This window comes from Podarcis erhardii (genome assembly GCF_964252035.2).
Source record: "Podarcis erhardii genome assembly, chromosome: 3".
Lineage (NCBI taxonomy): Eukaryota > Metazoa > Chordata > Lepidosauria > Squamata > Lacertidae > Podarcis > Podarcis erhardii.
Genome location: NC_138507.1, coordinates 3,530,827 through 3,544,905, shown reverse-complemented (window position 1 = coordinate 3,544,905; position 14,079 = coordinate 3,530,827). Strand labels below are relative to the sequence as shown.

The window sequence follows — 14,079 nt, the reverse complement described above, 5'->3', positions numbered from 1 at the left end:
GATCATACATTGTTTGAACCTCACAGGATAGGAATAGTCCTTCAAATAACTTTTTGAGTCCTGCAATTGGATTCAGTTGTAGTGGATGCAATAGGATGTTAAATAATTTTATTCAACTTCCTTACCAAACTGCACAATGGACTAGTTTGTCTCTTCTGAGATTGCTGATTTTATATGAAAAGAGCAACTTTGGCAATGTCTGTTTGCCTTCGTTTGATGCTACTCATTGTATATGATCTGTGTGTGCTTAGCTGTCATACTCAGCTACAAAAAGCAAGACACACAGTCTTTTCTGGGGTCTACACACATTTCATATTGGTTTTTTATTTTCATTTATATTAGCAGCAATGGCTTTGTAGCTACATCTAGGCAAGTCCCATTGAGGGAGGAATCTTAACTGAACAGCAACTAACAAGGTCTCTTGAGACATACATATTCAGGTGAGCAATTTTTAACTCTCAACGTAAGAGAACACATTTTCCAAAGGCATAGTCAAATTGATTTAAAAGCACCTTTTTCAGGTGATGCTTACTGCAGCCTATCTTCTCCAAAGAAAGCAAGACCACTGCACATGGTATACAGAGAGGGCATAGATAGCCTGTATCGCTAGTTCCTGAACATTTTGGCCTTTACAGAAATACTCTTACCTACTGTGTGCCTCTAGCTTCCCCTCACTTGCAAGCATCTATATGAACAGCCATCTTCCTGCAATACCATGTGTACAAATCCTCTTAGATCAGGCATGGGCAAACTCGGCCTCCAGATGTTTTTTGCGACTACAACTCCCATGATCCCTAGCTAACAGGACCAGTTGTCGGGGATGATGGGAATTGTAGTCCCAAAGCATCTGGAGGGCCGAGTTTGCCTATGCCTGTCTTCCATAAACCACTCTGCTGCAATGATGGGCTGTATCCAGTGCTAGTCCTGCTTAGAGCAGGCTTATTGAAATTAGAATTGTAGAGTTGGGAGGGACCCAACGGTCATCTAGTCCACCCCCTGCAGTGCAGGAATCTCAACTATGAAGTCATGACCATTAACCTCAATATGTCTACTCTGAGTAGGGCTAGCATTGGGTACAGCCCAATGAGTTTATACAGGCATCCCCCCACTTACGCATGATCAACTCAAGTTTGACCATGTATCTGCACGATGCTGGGAAGTAAATAGATTCAAACCAGGAAATTGTGGGAGAGAGCTGGCGAGTCCTTGTGGCTTGTGAGGACAACCCTTCACAGAGCAAGTGTGGGGGCAGAGGAAGCCCCAAAGAGACTGCAGGCACAGCGGGGCTTTTTTTAGGCTGCTCAGCCGCCCTGCCTAGCAGCTGACATGCACAGGTAGCGCAGAAGCAGCCGCCACTTTCCCATGCGTCTTACAGCCTCCAGCCGGCTTAGAAAGACAATCATGTGGAAAGAAAAGACTCTACAAGAAAAGTAAAGCTGAAAATTGTTCATGTTATATTTGTTAACCCATATGCTAAATATATTATAGTGCCTGTCCAAAATGGATTACCTACTGAACTTTTGAGTTATGGGGACAGACTCAGGGGTCCCTAAAATACGATTTTAGCAAAGGATGTTAGTGTCCCTTCAGAGTACTGTTAAATGTCACTGGGAAGAATGTGGGAGGCCAGGCAACATGGCAGGGGGAATGAAGATGCATTCTGAAGGCTTTGATAAGAAACATATTTGACTGCAGCAAAGCAGACAGCACTTATCAATCTGGGTAAGCAGAACTGACAGGCTTGACAAAAATAGCCTTTCACATTTCCTTGTCTAGGAAATAGGCTAGACTGTGAATCATGGATTTCATTGGCTGTATACATTTCCAAAAAAAATCCCCTGCTTATAGTTGTATCTGTCCTTTCAAAAAACCTTTGGGCAAAGTGCCTCACCAAAGGCTTCTGTGGAATCTTATCAGTCATGGCATAAGAGGCAAAGTTCTCTTGGGGATCAGGACCTAGTTAAGTAACAGGAAGCAGAGAGTGTGGAATATGGGATAGCTCAGTGGGGAGAGCATGAGACTCAGGGTTGTGGGTTCGAGCACATTGAGTAAAAGATTCCTGCAATGCAGGAGTTGGGAATAGATGACCCTCGTGGTCCCTTCCAACTCTACAACTGTATGATTCTGTGCATAGGAATAAATGGACAGTGGAGGGATATAGAAATGCTACTCAGTGTTAACAAGTGTAAAGTGATGCTTATTGGTGCAAAAAAATCCTAATTTCACATACATGCTTATAGAGTCTAAACTGACCAGAGTGAGACCTTGGGGTCAATGAAAATGTCGACTCAGCATGCAGGAGCTGTGAAAAAGGCAGATTCCATGCTAACTACCATTAGGAAAGGAACTGTAAATGAAACTGCTGCTATCATTATACAAATCTATGGTGTGACTGCATTTGGAATACAGTAAGCCGTAACTTATGCACATTTAACTTGTGTGTGTTCAGCTTTACGTGCATGGCAAAAAAAGTAGAAAATTATTTTGGCAATCCCACCCACCATTGAACCCGAAGTGTTTTGGCTATACACAATTTTGGCTTTAGGTGTGATCCCTGGAACATAACCTCTGCATACGTTGTGGGCTTACTGTACTGTGTACAGTTCTGGTTGCCTCATCTCAAAAAAGACATTGTAGTTGGAAATGGTTCAGAGAAGGGCAAATAAAATGATCAAGAGGATAATGAAATTCCCCTATGAAGAAAAGTTACAGCATTTGGGGCTTTTTACTTTAGAGAAAAGACAAATAAGAGGTGCCATGACAGAAGTACATACAATTATGCCTGGCATAGAGAAAAGTTTTTCTCCCTCTCTCATAATTCTAGAACTCATGGACATTCTGTGTATCTGAATGTTGGAAGAGTCAGGACCGGCCAAATACTTAACTATGGAAATTGCTTCCACAAGAGGAAAGGTTGAGGGAAAATGCTTTCAGTTCTAACATTTCTCTCTTAGTGTGAGGGTTTCAGGCCAAAGGAGGGAATCAAATCCACTCCCCAACTCCCCCCCCCCTTTTAAAGTTAAGTTTCACCCAAGTAAGCATTTCCCTAGAACAGACTTCTTCAAACTTGGCCCTCCAGATGTTTGGGGACTACAGTGCCCATCATCGCTGACCACTGGTCCTGCTAGCTAGGGATCATGGGAGTTGTAGGCCAAAAACATCTGGAGGGCCGAGTTTGAAAAAGCCTGCCCTAGAAGATTGGTTCATCTTCCTCTATCTCCAACCTTTTCAATTTGTTCTACTACAGTGGTGCCCCGCAAGACGAACGCCTCGCAAGACGGAAAACCCGCTAGACGAAAGGGTTTTCCATTTTGGAGGTGCTTCGCAAAACGAATTTCCTATGGGCTTGCTTCGCAAGATGAAAATGTCTTGCGAGTTCCTGCGGGTTTTTTTTCCTCCCCCCCCCCTTTTTCTAAGCCGCTTATCAGCTGATCCGCTAAGCCGCTAATAGCGCTAAGCCGCTAAGCCGCTAATGGGCTTGCTTCGCAAGACGAAAAAACCGCAAGACGAAGAGACTCGCGGAACGGATTCTTTTCGTCTTGCGAGGCACCACTGTATATCACAAACAATAGAAAAACTTTTAGTCTCTTTCCTCACCCCCTTGCCAGAGCAGGGAGGACCTGTCACCACAATTGCCAGCCAATCAGTTTTGCTGAAGCCTGATCCTGAAACAAACCTCCCCTATGACTATTATGACTCTGTGCTTTTTGCTCTCATGTGGACAGTTTCTCAGCTAAATAAGCATGGCTGCGCCTGAACCAGCCTTATATGCATAAGAGATATGGAACAAAACTCACCTTAGGTTATGAATCTGGTCCTCCTTTCTCAGTGTGCTCATCTTCGTTTTTCTTCTCTGTTTTTAATGTGAAATTTTATGCCAGAAAGGTTGTTTACAGTTTTGGTTTCACTTGTTTCTGTTAGAAAAAAAGACTGCTAGCATGAATCAGTTCAGAGACTATTTAGATAAAGTATGTTAAACAAAACCTGACTCTCGGGGGTTTTTTTGGGGGGGATGCTGTTGCCTATACATTCTTCATAGCCAAAATTGACTCAGCAAAGTTGTGTGTGTGTGCATTTTAAATCCCTGTATGTATAGTTTTGGTTTGACTTGTTGAAACGGCCGCAAATTCTTCACTATAACTTTGACTTAGAGACTTTTCCTTGAAAGACACAAACAGATAGCTCAGTTTAAAACATATTATTCTCATTAATATGTATAACATCCAGTCTGCTTTCGTGTGCATGCACACTTCTTCAGATATCTGAAGAAGTGTGCATGCACACGAAAGCTCATACCTAGAACTAACTCAGTTGGTCTTTAAGGTGCTACTGGAAGGAATTTTTTTATTTTGTTTTGACCATGGCAGACCAACACGGCTACCTATCTGTATCCAGTCTGCGTTTTTCAGTTTACATTTAAGCAGGTTCTGTAATGTTAATGTATGTGTCAGTCCATATTTATCCTTTTATTTTACACTACAGCATATTTGTAAGTATCAGTAGTTCAGACATGTAAAATAGTTTCTTTGCCCTTCTTGCTCTCAGTGCTGAGGAATGCCCAACATGCTCCTCTGCCAAAATAAGAATTATCTGATGAGCAGCATTGTTGCTTGACTGAAGCTGGCATTCAGGGATGGATAAAATATATATCCTATAACTAGTTTGCAAGGCGTCTGGTTTGGGTTTCAAGTGTCCTGGTATTGCGATTTTCAAACAACAGAACTCTGAGGAGTTCCTCCAAAGCTTATCAGGGGCTCTTAAATGAAAAGATGGGGAATGGTGGGCAAAATCCACAAAGTGCAACCACATACTGGGGTTTAGCAGCAGATTCTGGAGCAAAAATGAAGCCCAAGAGGCTGGCTGTGTGTGTATGCTAGAAACCACTTCTCAGAAACCGCTGCTGCACCCAAGGGATTTATGTCAAACGTGTAGGCATTCTTCAGCAGACAGTTTGATGCAGAAACCGTTTCTGAATGTAGGAAGTTTGAAAGCTAACCTTTATGCATATTAGCTTTATGTAAAAACATTGCCTTATAAAATAGGACAATCACTTTCTCACACTGTATGATTGATCATGTAGACCATGTGACAAGCTCTATCCTTGGCAACTCTCTGTGCGCAGCAGTAATCACTTCCTGCACGTGGTAGACAGTGGGACCATGAAATCTTATGCTGCAACAAATTGGTTTGTCTTAAGGACCCACAGGACTTCTCCCCCCCCCCACACACACACACCCTACTGCTGTACCTTTCGTAGGCCGGGGTTGTGTTGCTGTTACATACTCATATGACTTTCCTTTTGGAAGAAAAATCAATATGGATATTTCCTTTCATCATACTGTTTTCTGTTTTCACTGTTCCACAGCCATTATTCCAAAGCATTTCTGTGAAGGAAAAAGTCTGTTTGGAACCAGTCCACAGATGTTCTCATCCAAATAGCCTTTCTTGCTCCTGATTTTTTTCTTTGTTAAGTTTCCAGCACTTTTCCCTAATATCTTCCTTCCTTCTTTGTTCCAGGAATCTGAATTTTTGACTTTGGAATTTGATGAGATCAAATTGAATCAAATGCTGAGGAAGCTTTCGGAGATTGAAGACAGCATTACTTCTCTGACTCAATCAAACTAGCTTTTGAGTTAAAACTGTGTATGGCACAAAATATGTTTTAAATCCTGTTCATTCCTTTGGCCATCATGCTTGTTGTGAAATATTTTAGTTTATTCTTCTGTCATGTAAGAATTGAAATAAAGATGACAAAAAAGTAACTCAGGAAAAACATGCATAGACACTTGCAAAGATCATTCCGCCCACTAAAACAAAAGGATGTAATTGGATTAAAATAGAGTTAATAGCAGAGCTCTGCAGAACAACAGGAGGTATTGCTATTATTCACTTTTTCTCTCCAGCAGTTGAGACCAGAAGAGAGCTCCCTTGCCTCAAATGAGAACGAATGTGAAAGTGAAAAGAATGGAAAGTTACACATATAGATTGTACTGGGGAATGAAGACAAGAGTCCTGGTTCAGACGTGAAGGCCAGTTCTGGCATTTATCTCAAACTGGCATCGCAGCTTGCATGGGGAAAGGGCAGGTGCATGCCCTGTCGCTGCACATAATGTGTGGCACAGGTACTCGTGTGTGCATTGTGGCTCAATTCCTATAAACATTCAAGCTCCCCCTTATTTAGGGGGAAGAGCTGTGTGGATCAGACCATTGCACAGATGGTCCTCCATGGGGGGGGGGGCTAGTTACATTATGCGCCAGTGAGGCCTAGGCCCAGTCCTTCCTCCAGTGAGTTGTGGCAGTGGCTGCTATGTGACAATAGGCCCAGGAGAAAAATCCCTGTAGTAAATTCCTATAGGTACCTTTATTTCCCTTCATATTCAGCAGCTGTTTGTTTGTATACACAAAGAGTTCATAATTGGAAACCATTGTCAGGCTGTCAGACCCTATCAGGAAAATTAAGCATAAGTGTATTTTGGCTACTTCAAGCACAATGCATGAAAGTTCAAAACCCCCTGCTGGAAATTATTATCCAGTCATTTGAAAAGCCTAAATAGGTGTAATTTCAGATGGAGAGCAAATTAACATCAGAAAGACTTTTCAGCATGAACTGTTACATCTCTAGAGCAAGGCCTTGTGGTATATTACAGTGCATATTGAAAATGTAAAGTGTAGGGCAAAATATTAAAGTGACATGCATATATGAACTCCAGAACCTCTCAGGGGTGACAGTACTGTTGCTTGCTTTCTGCGGATAGATTTGATTGTGGGGAGGGGTTGGGGGGGTTCTTTGGCAGGGTTGCTATTGGGATTCTTCTTTCCCCTCCTTTGAGAACATCCTTCAGTATTTTAACTAATTTATTCAGCATGTCAAGTGTTCAGTTTCACCTTACAAGGTTCAAATTACTCCCATTTCTCAGTGGGGCTGTCTGCCTCAAGAGGAGAACTGGTTCTTGCCCAGGACCCCCCATATGTGGTCCCATTCCTACTTTTTCTGACGGTATTGTGAGAAATAATTTGATGCTAGGTCCTAGTTCTCTCCCCTTCCCTCCATATTTTTAATAATATTTTAAACAAAAAACAAAACATTGCTTATGGGGCAGCAGAAAATACATCTCTTCCCAGAAGACCTGGTTTTCTGAAGGACTACTACTGGATACCAAACCACAGTTGGATTCTGGTTTCATTGTCATGAACACGATGTGATGGTTATTGGGAACATCTGCTCCTACTCTACTGTCCTCTGCCTACAAGAGAGGAAGAAAGTGAAAACTTTGCTTTCACATTGGAGCAATCTGCAGATCTACATTATGTACAAGCTCAGGAACTGTAGTTCATGCTAACCCAACTTAGTTTAAACCAAGAGTTAGCAACCTTTTTCAGCTGTGGGCTGGTCCACCATCCCTCAGACCATGTGGTGGGCCGGATTATATTTTGGAAAAAATAATGAATGAATTCCTATGCCCCACAAATACCCCAGAGATGCATTTTAAATAATTCTACTCATGTAAAAACACACTGATTCCCGGACCATCTGGAATCTCATTCTAAATAATTCTACTCATGTAAAAACACACTGATTCCCGGACCATCTGCGGGCTGGATTGAGAAGGCGATTGGGCCGGATCCAGCCTTCGGGCCTTGGATTGCCTACCCCTGGTTTAAACCCTGGTTTATATCATGGGTGAGGAATCTTTATTAAACCTGAGGGTTGGAATCCACCAGGAGCAACCTTTCTGGAGCCACATGGCAATAGTATGTGGGTCCAGAAGCAAAAAGTAAGGTGGGTCGAAGATGTGACTCTTATCTTTTATGACTTCAGTCCATGCAAAAGTCAGCAGTTTCTAACCACACACACTCACACCTCCAGGTAAGCAAGAGGCATTATAGACAAGATAGAGAAGTTTATATTAACACCCCAGGCATGAGATCCTACACCTTTGATTTAGGTGATGGACTGAATTGGGCCAGGAAATGGGGCAATGCCTTGTGGAATCCCAGGAACTAAATGACTTGATGAGTAGAATTTATAGCAACTGAGTTTTCAGGCATAGCTCCTTGGTCTTCCCCATAACAAGCAAAATAAACAATGCAACATAATAAATGGTATGGGTTTCCTTAATTTGCACAAATTATAAAATCCCTCTTATAGCACAGCATACACATTGGACAGAATACAAGGAACCAAGCAGCCACATTCCACCTCTTAATCACATCCCTAGAAAGCACATGCTGCTTCGTCATAGGACAAGTGCAGTGGGCTATGCCAAGTGTGTCCACATGGGTGCTATGGCAGCAGATGCCCTTGCAAGCCAAGCCCTCAACTGGGCCAAGTATCTGAAGGCCCCTTCCCCATCTCATTTTACTTCTCCCTCCAGCACCACAACGACGTCTGCCCTCCTATCTTGCAATGATGTTTTGTTTCTGTTGCCACATTTTTGTAATATTAATGGTTAATGATATGTGATCTTGCCTAACTAGTCAAGAACACTAAAACCATGATCTAACTGCTGAGGCACTTGTAGCCTTTGATCACAGAATTATATTGAATGCTCAAATATACTTTGGACAAGAATTGTTTTTTGAACTGAAGGACACAATTTAAATAAGCTACATCATGTCAAATTCTTCAGTGGATGGAGCAGTGTGGTGTAAATGAAAGTTGCAAAGAAACTCAAGGCAGATGTCAGGAAGTAGTATTTTACACACCAGAAAACTATATGAAATAGTTTACCAGAGGTTTGCTGAGGCAGGAAAGTCAGAATCATTTTAGGGGGGAAATGGATGATATCCTGAAGTAACTGAAAAATATTTCTGTAAGTCATAGAATCACAGAGTTGGAGGGGACCCTGAGGGTCATCTAGTCCAACCCCCTGCAAGACAGGAATCTCAACTAGAGCATCCCTGGCATTTGGTCATCCAGCCTCTGCTTAAAAACCTGCAAGGAACAACCACACTCTAGGCCAACCCCAACCTCTCTCACCACCCAAGGAACACAAGTGAATAGAAAAACCTGCACAAGTGACGCTGACACAAAACCCCACATATATTAAGTATAATAGAAACATCCCCACCCGACCCCCACCCCCACTCGCCTTTTCCCCCCTCCACCTCTTTCCCCCTTTTCTTCCTAATGTCTCAACAAATGAAACTGACCTGTAAAAAATGTTACTTGGGGAAAAAAGAGAGAGATTGCACATACTTTTGTAAACCAAGAAAATCTTTAATAAATATACATTTTTTAAAAAACGTACTAGGAAGGAGAGTCCACCACCTTCCAAGGGAGACCATTCCACTGGTTGAACAGCTCTTACTGTCAGAAAGATCTCCCTGAAGTTTAGTTGGAATCTCCTTTCTTGTAGCTTGAAGCCCTTGGTTTGGGTCCCAGCCTCCAGAGCAGGAGAAGGCAATCTTGCTCCAGCTTCCATGTGACAGCCCTTGAGATATTTGAAAATGGCTATATTTGAAGATGGTGGCTGGGGGAACCCAGTCAGATGGGTGGGGTGAGTACTATCAGTCAACCAGACATTTGGTTGATTGACATCCTATGCCCTTTTAAAACGTGTTGGAGGGGGAATGATTAGGTTGTTTTCATTTTGATTAATTAGTTTGTGGTTTTCTTTTTTGATTTTATCCTATGGACTGCCCTGAGACCTGCAGGTATAGGTCGGTATACAAATTTAATAAATAATAAAATAAATCATCATCACCACCATATCCTCTCAGTCTCGACTTTTCCAGGCTAAACATACTTGACTCCCTCAACTGTTCCTCATAAGGCTTTGTTTCCAGACCCTTGATCATCTTGGTTGCCCTCTTCTGCACATGTTTCCAGCTTGTCAACATCCTCCTTAAATTGTGGTGCCCAGAACTGGACACAGGACTGCGGGTTTGGTCTCACCAAGGCATCATATCTGTGCAGGGGGCGTGGGGCATAACTGGCTTAGCAACCTGAGGCCTTTGGTTTAAAGTAACCATTTTGGCATTCTGTTTGTAAGTTTGCTTTGTTTTTAATGTAAAAACTCAATTAAATACTGAGATATATGAATGACATTTGTTATGTCTGTTCAGCACACAATTTTAAGTTTCAAGCCTGGATACCAGCTTATCACCAAAATCCCCATCTGCAAAGCAGAAAGGGAAATGCAAAATAGATTTTACATTAAGTGCCAACAGTCTGGTTCCTTACAGTTCAAGTGAAGACCTCTCTTCTGCATAGGTATGGCTTCTTGTAAAAATTCCCTCAGCTCTGCCAGTCTAGATTTCTGAAATGCTAACTTGGAAGTAGGTGCTGGACTTCAGCATCTTGAGCAATCTACATTTTTATTCCAATACCTCACTGCTACATTATTTGTACAGGGCACATGATGTCTGCAACCTTCGTACCAGACAGGCACTGTAACTAGATTCTGCACCATCACACTGTCCGTTAAGCATTCAAACCAGTTTCCTTCTGGAGAATACTCACTGGTTGTCATTGTTCATAGCTGAATAGTGGAGGCAGCACCTCTTTCCAGAAAGTTAGTAATTGTGATAACACAAGAAAATACAATATGCCAGGTACGCCACCTCCAAAATTGCTTGTTTACTGCAGTTAATATGTTACCTTCTGGTGGTGCTCTAAGGTTCAATGAAGGCTCTAATCAAAGCTATAAACACTGTAATTTAGCTTTACAGAAAATTACAGTTCCTGTTAAAGAAACTATGCACTACAGTGAGTTGACGTGCACATATTAATTAGATGGGTTTCTGGACACTGTTAAATGTCATGTAATATGTATAACCATCTAGTTTTTGCCAAGCACTAACACAGAATACCTTCACAGTTTAAACTGTTTTTCTGAGCAGTTCATGCAGTTAGGCTGCTTTCATCCTGTAAACAGCTTAACTGTGTCCAGGATTGAAACCTTTGTTTCTCTCTCCTACCAGCTTTTTGTGGCAGTTCAAAATAATCTGCTTTGTTTTTAATCTGCTTCCATTGATAGCTGTATTGAACAGTATCATTTACTTCTGATTTATACAGTTAAAGTTGAATGCAAGGGGTTGGGGGAGAAACCCTCTGATTTTACTACAAAGTTTGTGTGTTAAAATATTATGGGCTCTATTCTTCTCTCCCCCCCCCCCCCACATTTGTCTGAAGCTTAGAAATTTCAGCCAAAACCTTTGTAGTCTTCAACTTTGTTCTTCCTTGAATATATCAACTTTTCCGCAACTAAAATCATCCCATAGTTTATTCACCCAACGTGGCACTTTGTTGACTGCTACCTTGCCTCTTCTTGTCCTAAAAGGATGTCACATAGAGGAGGGAGAAAGGTTGTTTTCTGCTGCTCCAGAGAAGCGGACACGGAGCAATGGATCCAAACTACAAGAAAGAAGATTCCACCTAAACATTAGGAAGAACTTCCTGACAGTAAGAGCTGTTCGACAGTGGAATTTGCTGCCAAGGTGGAGTCTCCTTCTTTGGAGGTCTTTAAGCAGAGGCTTGACAACCATATGTCAGGAGTGCTCTGATGGTGTTTCCTGCTTGGCAGGGGGTTGGACTCGATGGCCCTTGTGGTCTCTTCCAACTCTATGATTCTATGATTGTATGATTCTATGATTGTCCTCAATATTAGGCATGGAAATGACTCTGGAACATCTTCATCTTCAGCTGTTCTGTGGCTGATTTTGGCCCTGGGAACATATGCACCATATTTTGTTATCAGTGGATTTCACAGGCATAACACAATGACAAGAATAATTTTCCAGCTGTGAGTTTGGGTTTGGGGGCTAATAATAATGTAAAGAATGTTAGTCATACTCAGAGAAGGCAACTAACATAAGTCCATTCATTTCACTGTGTCTACTCTGAGTAGAATTGAGTTGGATACAACTCACTCCCTACTCTTTTAGTCTTCTAGGATGTTCTGCTCTGCCTGCAAGATGACTTCCTGTTTTCTGTCCATTTGCCTAATGCATTTTATTTCCTATTTTTTGAAGCATAAAGTTTTATCTGTTAGTGGAATGTAGTTGCTTTAAAACTCTGGATTTTTGAAAGCATGTATTAAAAGTACTGGTAAACAATGATCACTGCTTCCGTTTAATAAGCAGTTTAGACTGTGAGGGGGTTTTTATTACTTGAATAAAAAATAAATCCTAAATGCCTCTTGGATTGCTAACAGGAAACATTAAAGCATTTTGACTGATGGATCTAATGCATTTCCCCTAGTTCACACTTGTTTATTTCTTGAACTTTCCTCTGCTTCCCCTCCTGCCTGCCCCAACCACTTCCAGGCATTTTTGTGTTAGTGTGTTTTAAATATTTAGAAAGAGTAGCTTAATTTAGCTGAGGGGAGTTGCAGTCATTTCTAATGAGAGCCTTTTAAGGATATAGTTTCATGGGAGAAACAGGAAGATTCTGGGGTGGCTCAGTGATCCTTCCCAGCAGCTGATGGAACTAATTCACTTTCACAAGCTTTATAATGAAGAAGTCGTGTGGATGGTTCTGCAATGCTAGAGGAGAGAAAACATGACAGGAACTCTAAACAACTGACTTCAACAGCCATTAAGGAGAAATGCAGTATTTAGGGTGTGTATATCACTGACGTTTTCCTGCAGAAGCCATAAATCAGAGGCCATAAGTTTCTAAATAAAAGATGTCAGGGCAAACAGGGAATATCTATCATCTTTGTGCTCTGCGTGTGAGCTCTTGGAGGCATTTGGCCGGCCACAGCTGGAAGTGTTGCTGGACTAGAGGATCTGACAGGCTACCTCATCATCTGTGGTGGCTCCTGACTGAGGCTTCCCTAAAGCATTCTTCACAAAGTTTCTCCTGCGATTTTCACCTTTTGAAACCGTGGACTTGGATGTTTCAACAAGCTCTGTTTCTCAAAGATGGATGTAAAAACAACGAACAGGGAGTAGTTCAAGCTGAAACAATATTGAGAAGGGGAAAGCTGGCTAGTTTTATGGAAAACATTCTTCGTTGCCATTACCGCTCCCTGCTCAGGCTGCACAGAATCACTTCAAGTGACAGAGATGAGCTATCTTTTTATCCCTCTGCCATATTCAAAATCAGTATGCCTAAATGGTCCTTTATCCATTCTCCCCACTGTCGGGGTTGATAAGAAACTGGGGGAGTGGAACTCACTTATAAGCTTGCTAACAACATCATATTCTGTTCTACATCATTACAGTATTTGAATTCTTATAACACTTCATAAAACAGGTGTTGCTTATTTTATTTTATTAGACTACAACTTCACTAATCCCTGACCACCAGGGCTTTTTTTGCTGGAACACAGTTCCAGCACCTGTCAGGTGGGTGCCATTGCCATTATAAGAGAACAAGGAAGGCATTCACGGTGAGTTCCAGCACCTCTTTTTCTAGAAAAATAGGCTGGCTAGCCTCTGACTATATTGGTTGGGGCTGAAGAGAGTTGGTCCACTATCTGGAGGGTACAGCTTAGCCACCCACCATAGAGGCTGACAAACTGGCTCCATCACAGCCAGTTACTATCTCTACCTTATTTCACAGGGTTATTTGGATTAAAAGGTGGGGGGAACCCACTGGCTCTACCTCGAGCTCTTTGGAGGACTGATATAATTGGCATCCATCTGTCTCAAGAGACAATGGTGTGTGCCTCTGGAAGTGAAGCCAAACTGCTGCATTAGCAGAGCCAAAGTGACCTCCCCAGGGTGAAGCCTGGCCAGTATGTCTGGGGGTCCTGGGCTGACCAGACGACAAGGCCTCCCTCTCGGCCTCACTGATGTGGTCCAAAGGAAAGCAGAGCAATATGCATGGGGTGCTAGGGGAAGCGTAGAACCTCTGGTGAGGGACACATTATGCTCCTTCTGTGGTAGTTTGTCCACCTTGGTCCCCACCCTGCCCTCAGTGCTCACCTATGGCTCCTAGAAACTGTCAGAATGCAACAGCAGCAAAGCCCCAAGGAACGGCTTCAAGTAGCTGTCTAAACCTGGTCAGAGTAGCCGATGGGTCTCAAACGCTTGATGGTTAGGGACTTCTCCTGCATGCAAGGACAGGGTGCAGTGGATTGAGCAGACAAGACCAATAGCGGACTGATATAAATATGATTAATAAAC

The 14,079-nt window shown here is 42.3% G+C and overlaps 1 protein-coding gene across 2 annotated transcripts in view; it reads left to right on the top strand.

Annotated features, from left to right (window-relative positions):
* Window positions 1–5,775, top strand: part of COMMD1 (copper metabolism domain containing 1) — a 62,042-nt gene extending 56,267 nt beyond the window's left edge. Inside the window, exons 3-4 of one of the 2 annotated variants that reach the window (XM_081855761.1) lie at window positions 1,591–1,722; window positions 5,518–5,775. In XM_081855761.1, coding sequence (XP_081711887.1) covers window positions 1,591–1,689 — 99 coding nt within the window. In that variant the 3' untranslated portion in view covers window positions 1,690–1,722; window positions 5,518–5,775. The remainder of the gene's footprint in view (window positions 1–1,590; window positions 1,723–5,517) is intronic. The other variant, XM_081855760.1, reaches the window with a different exon arrangement.
* Window positions 5,776–14,079: the final 8,304 nt, after the last annotated feature.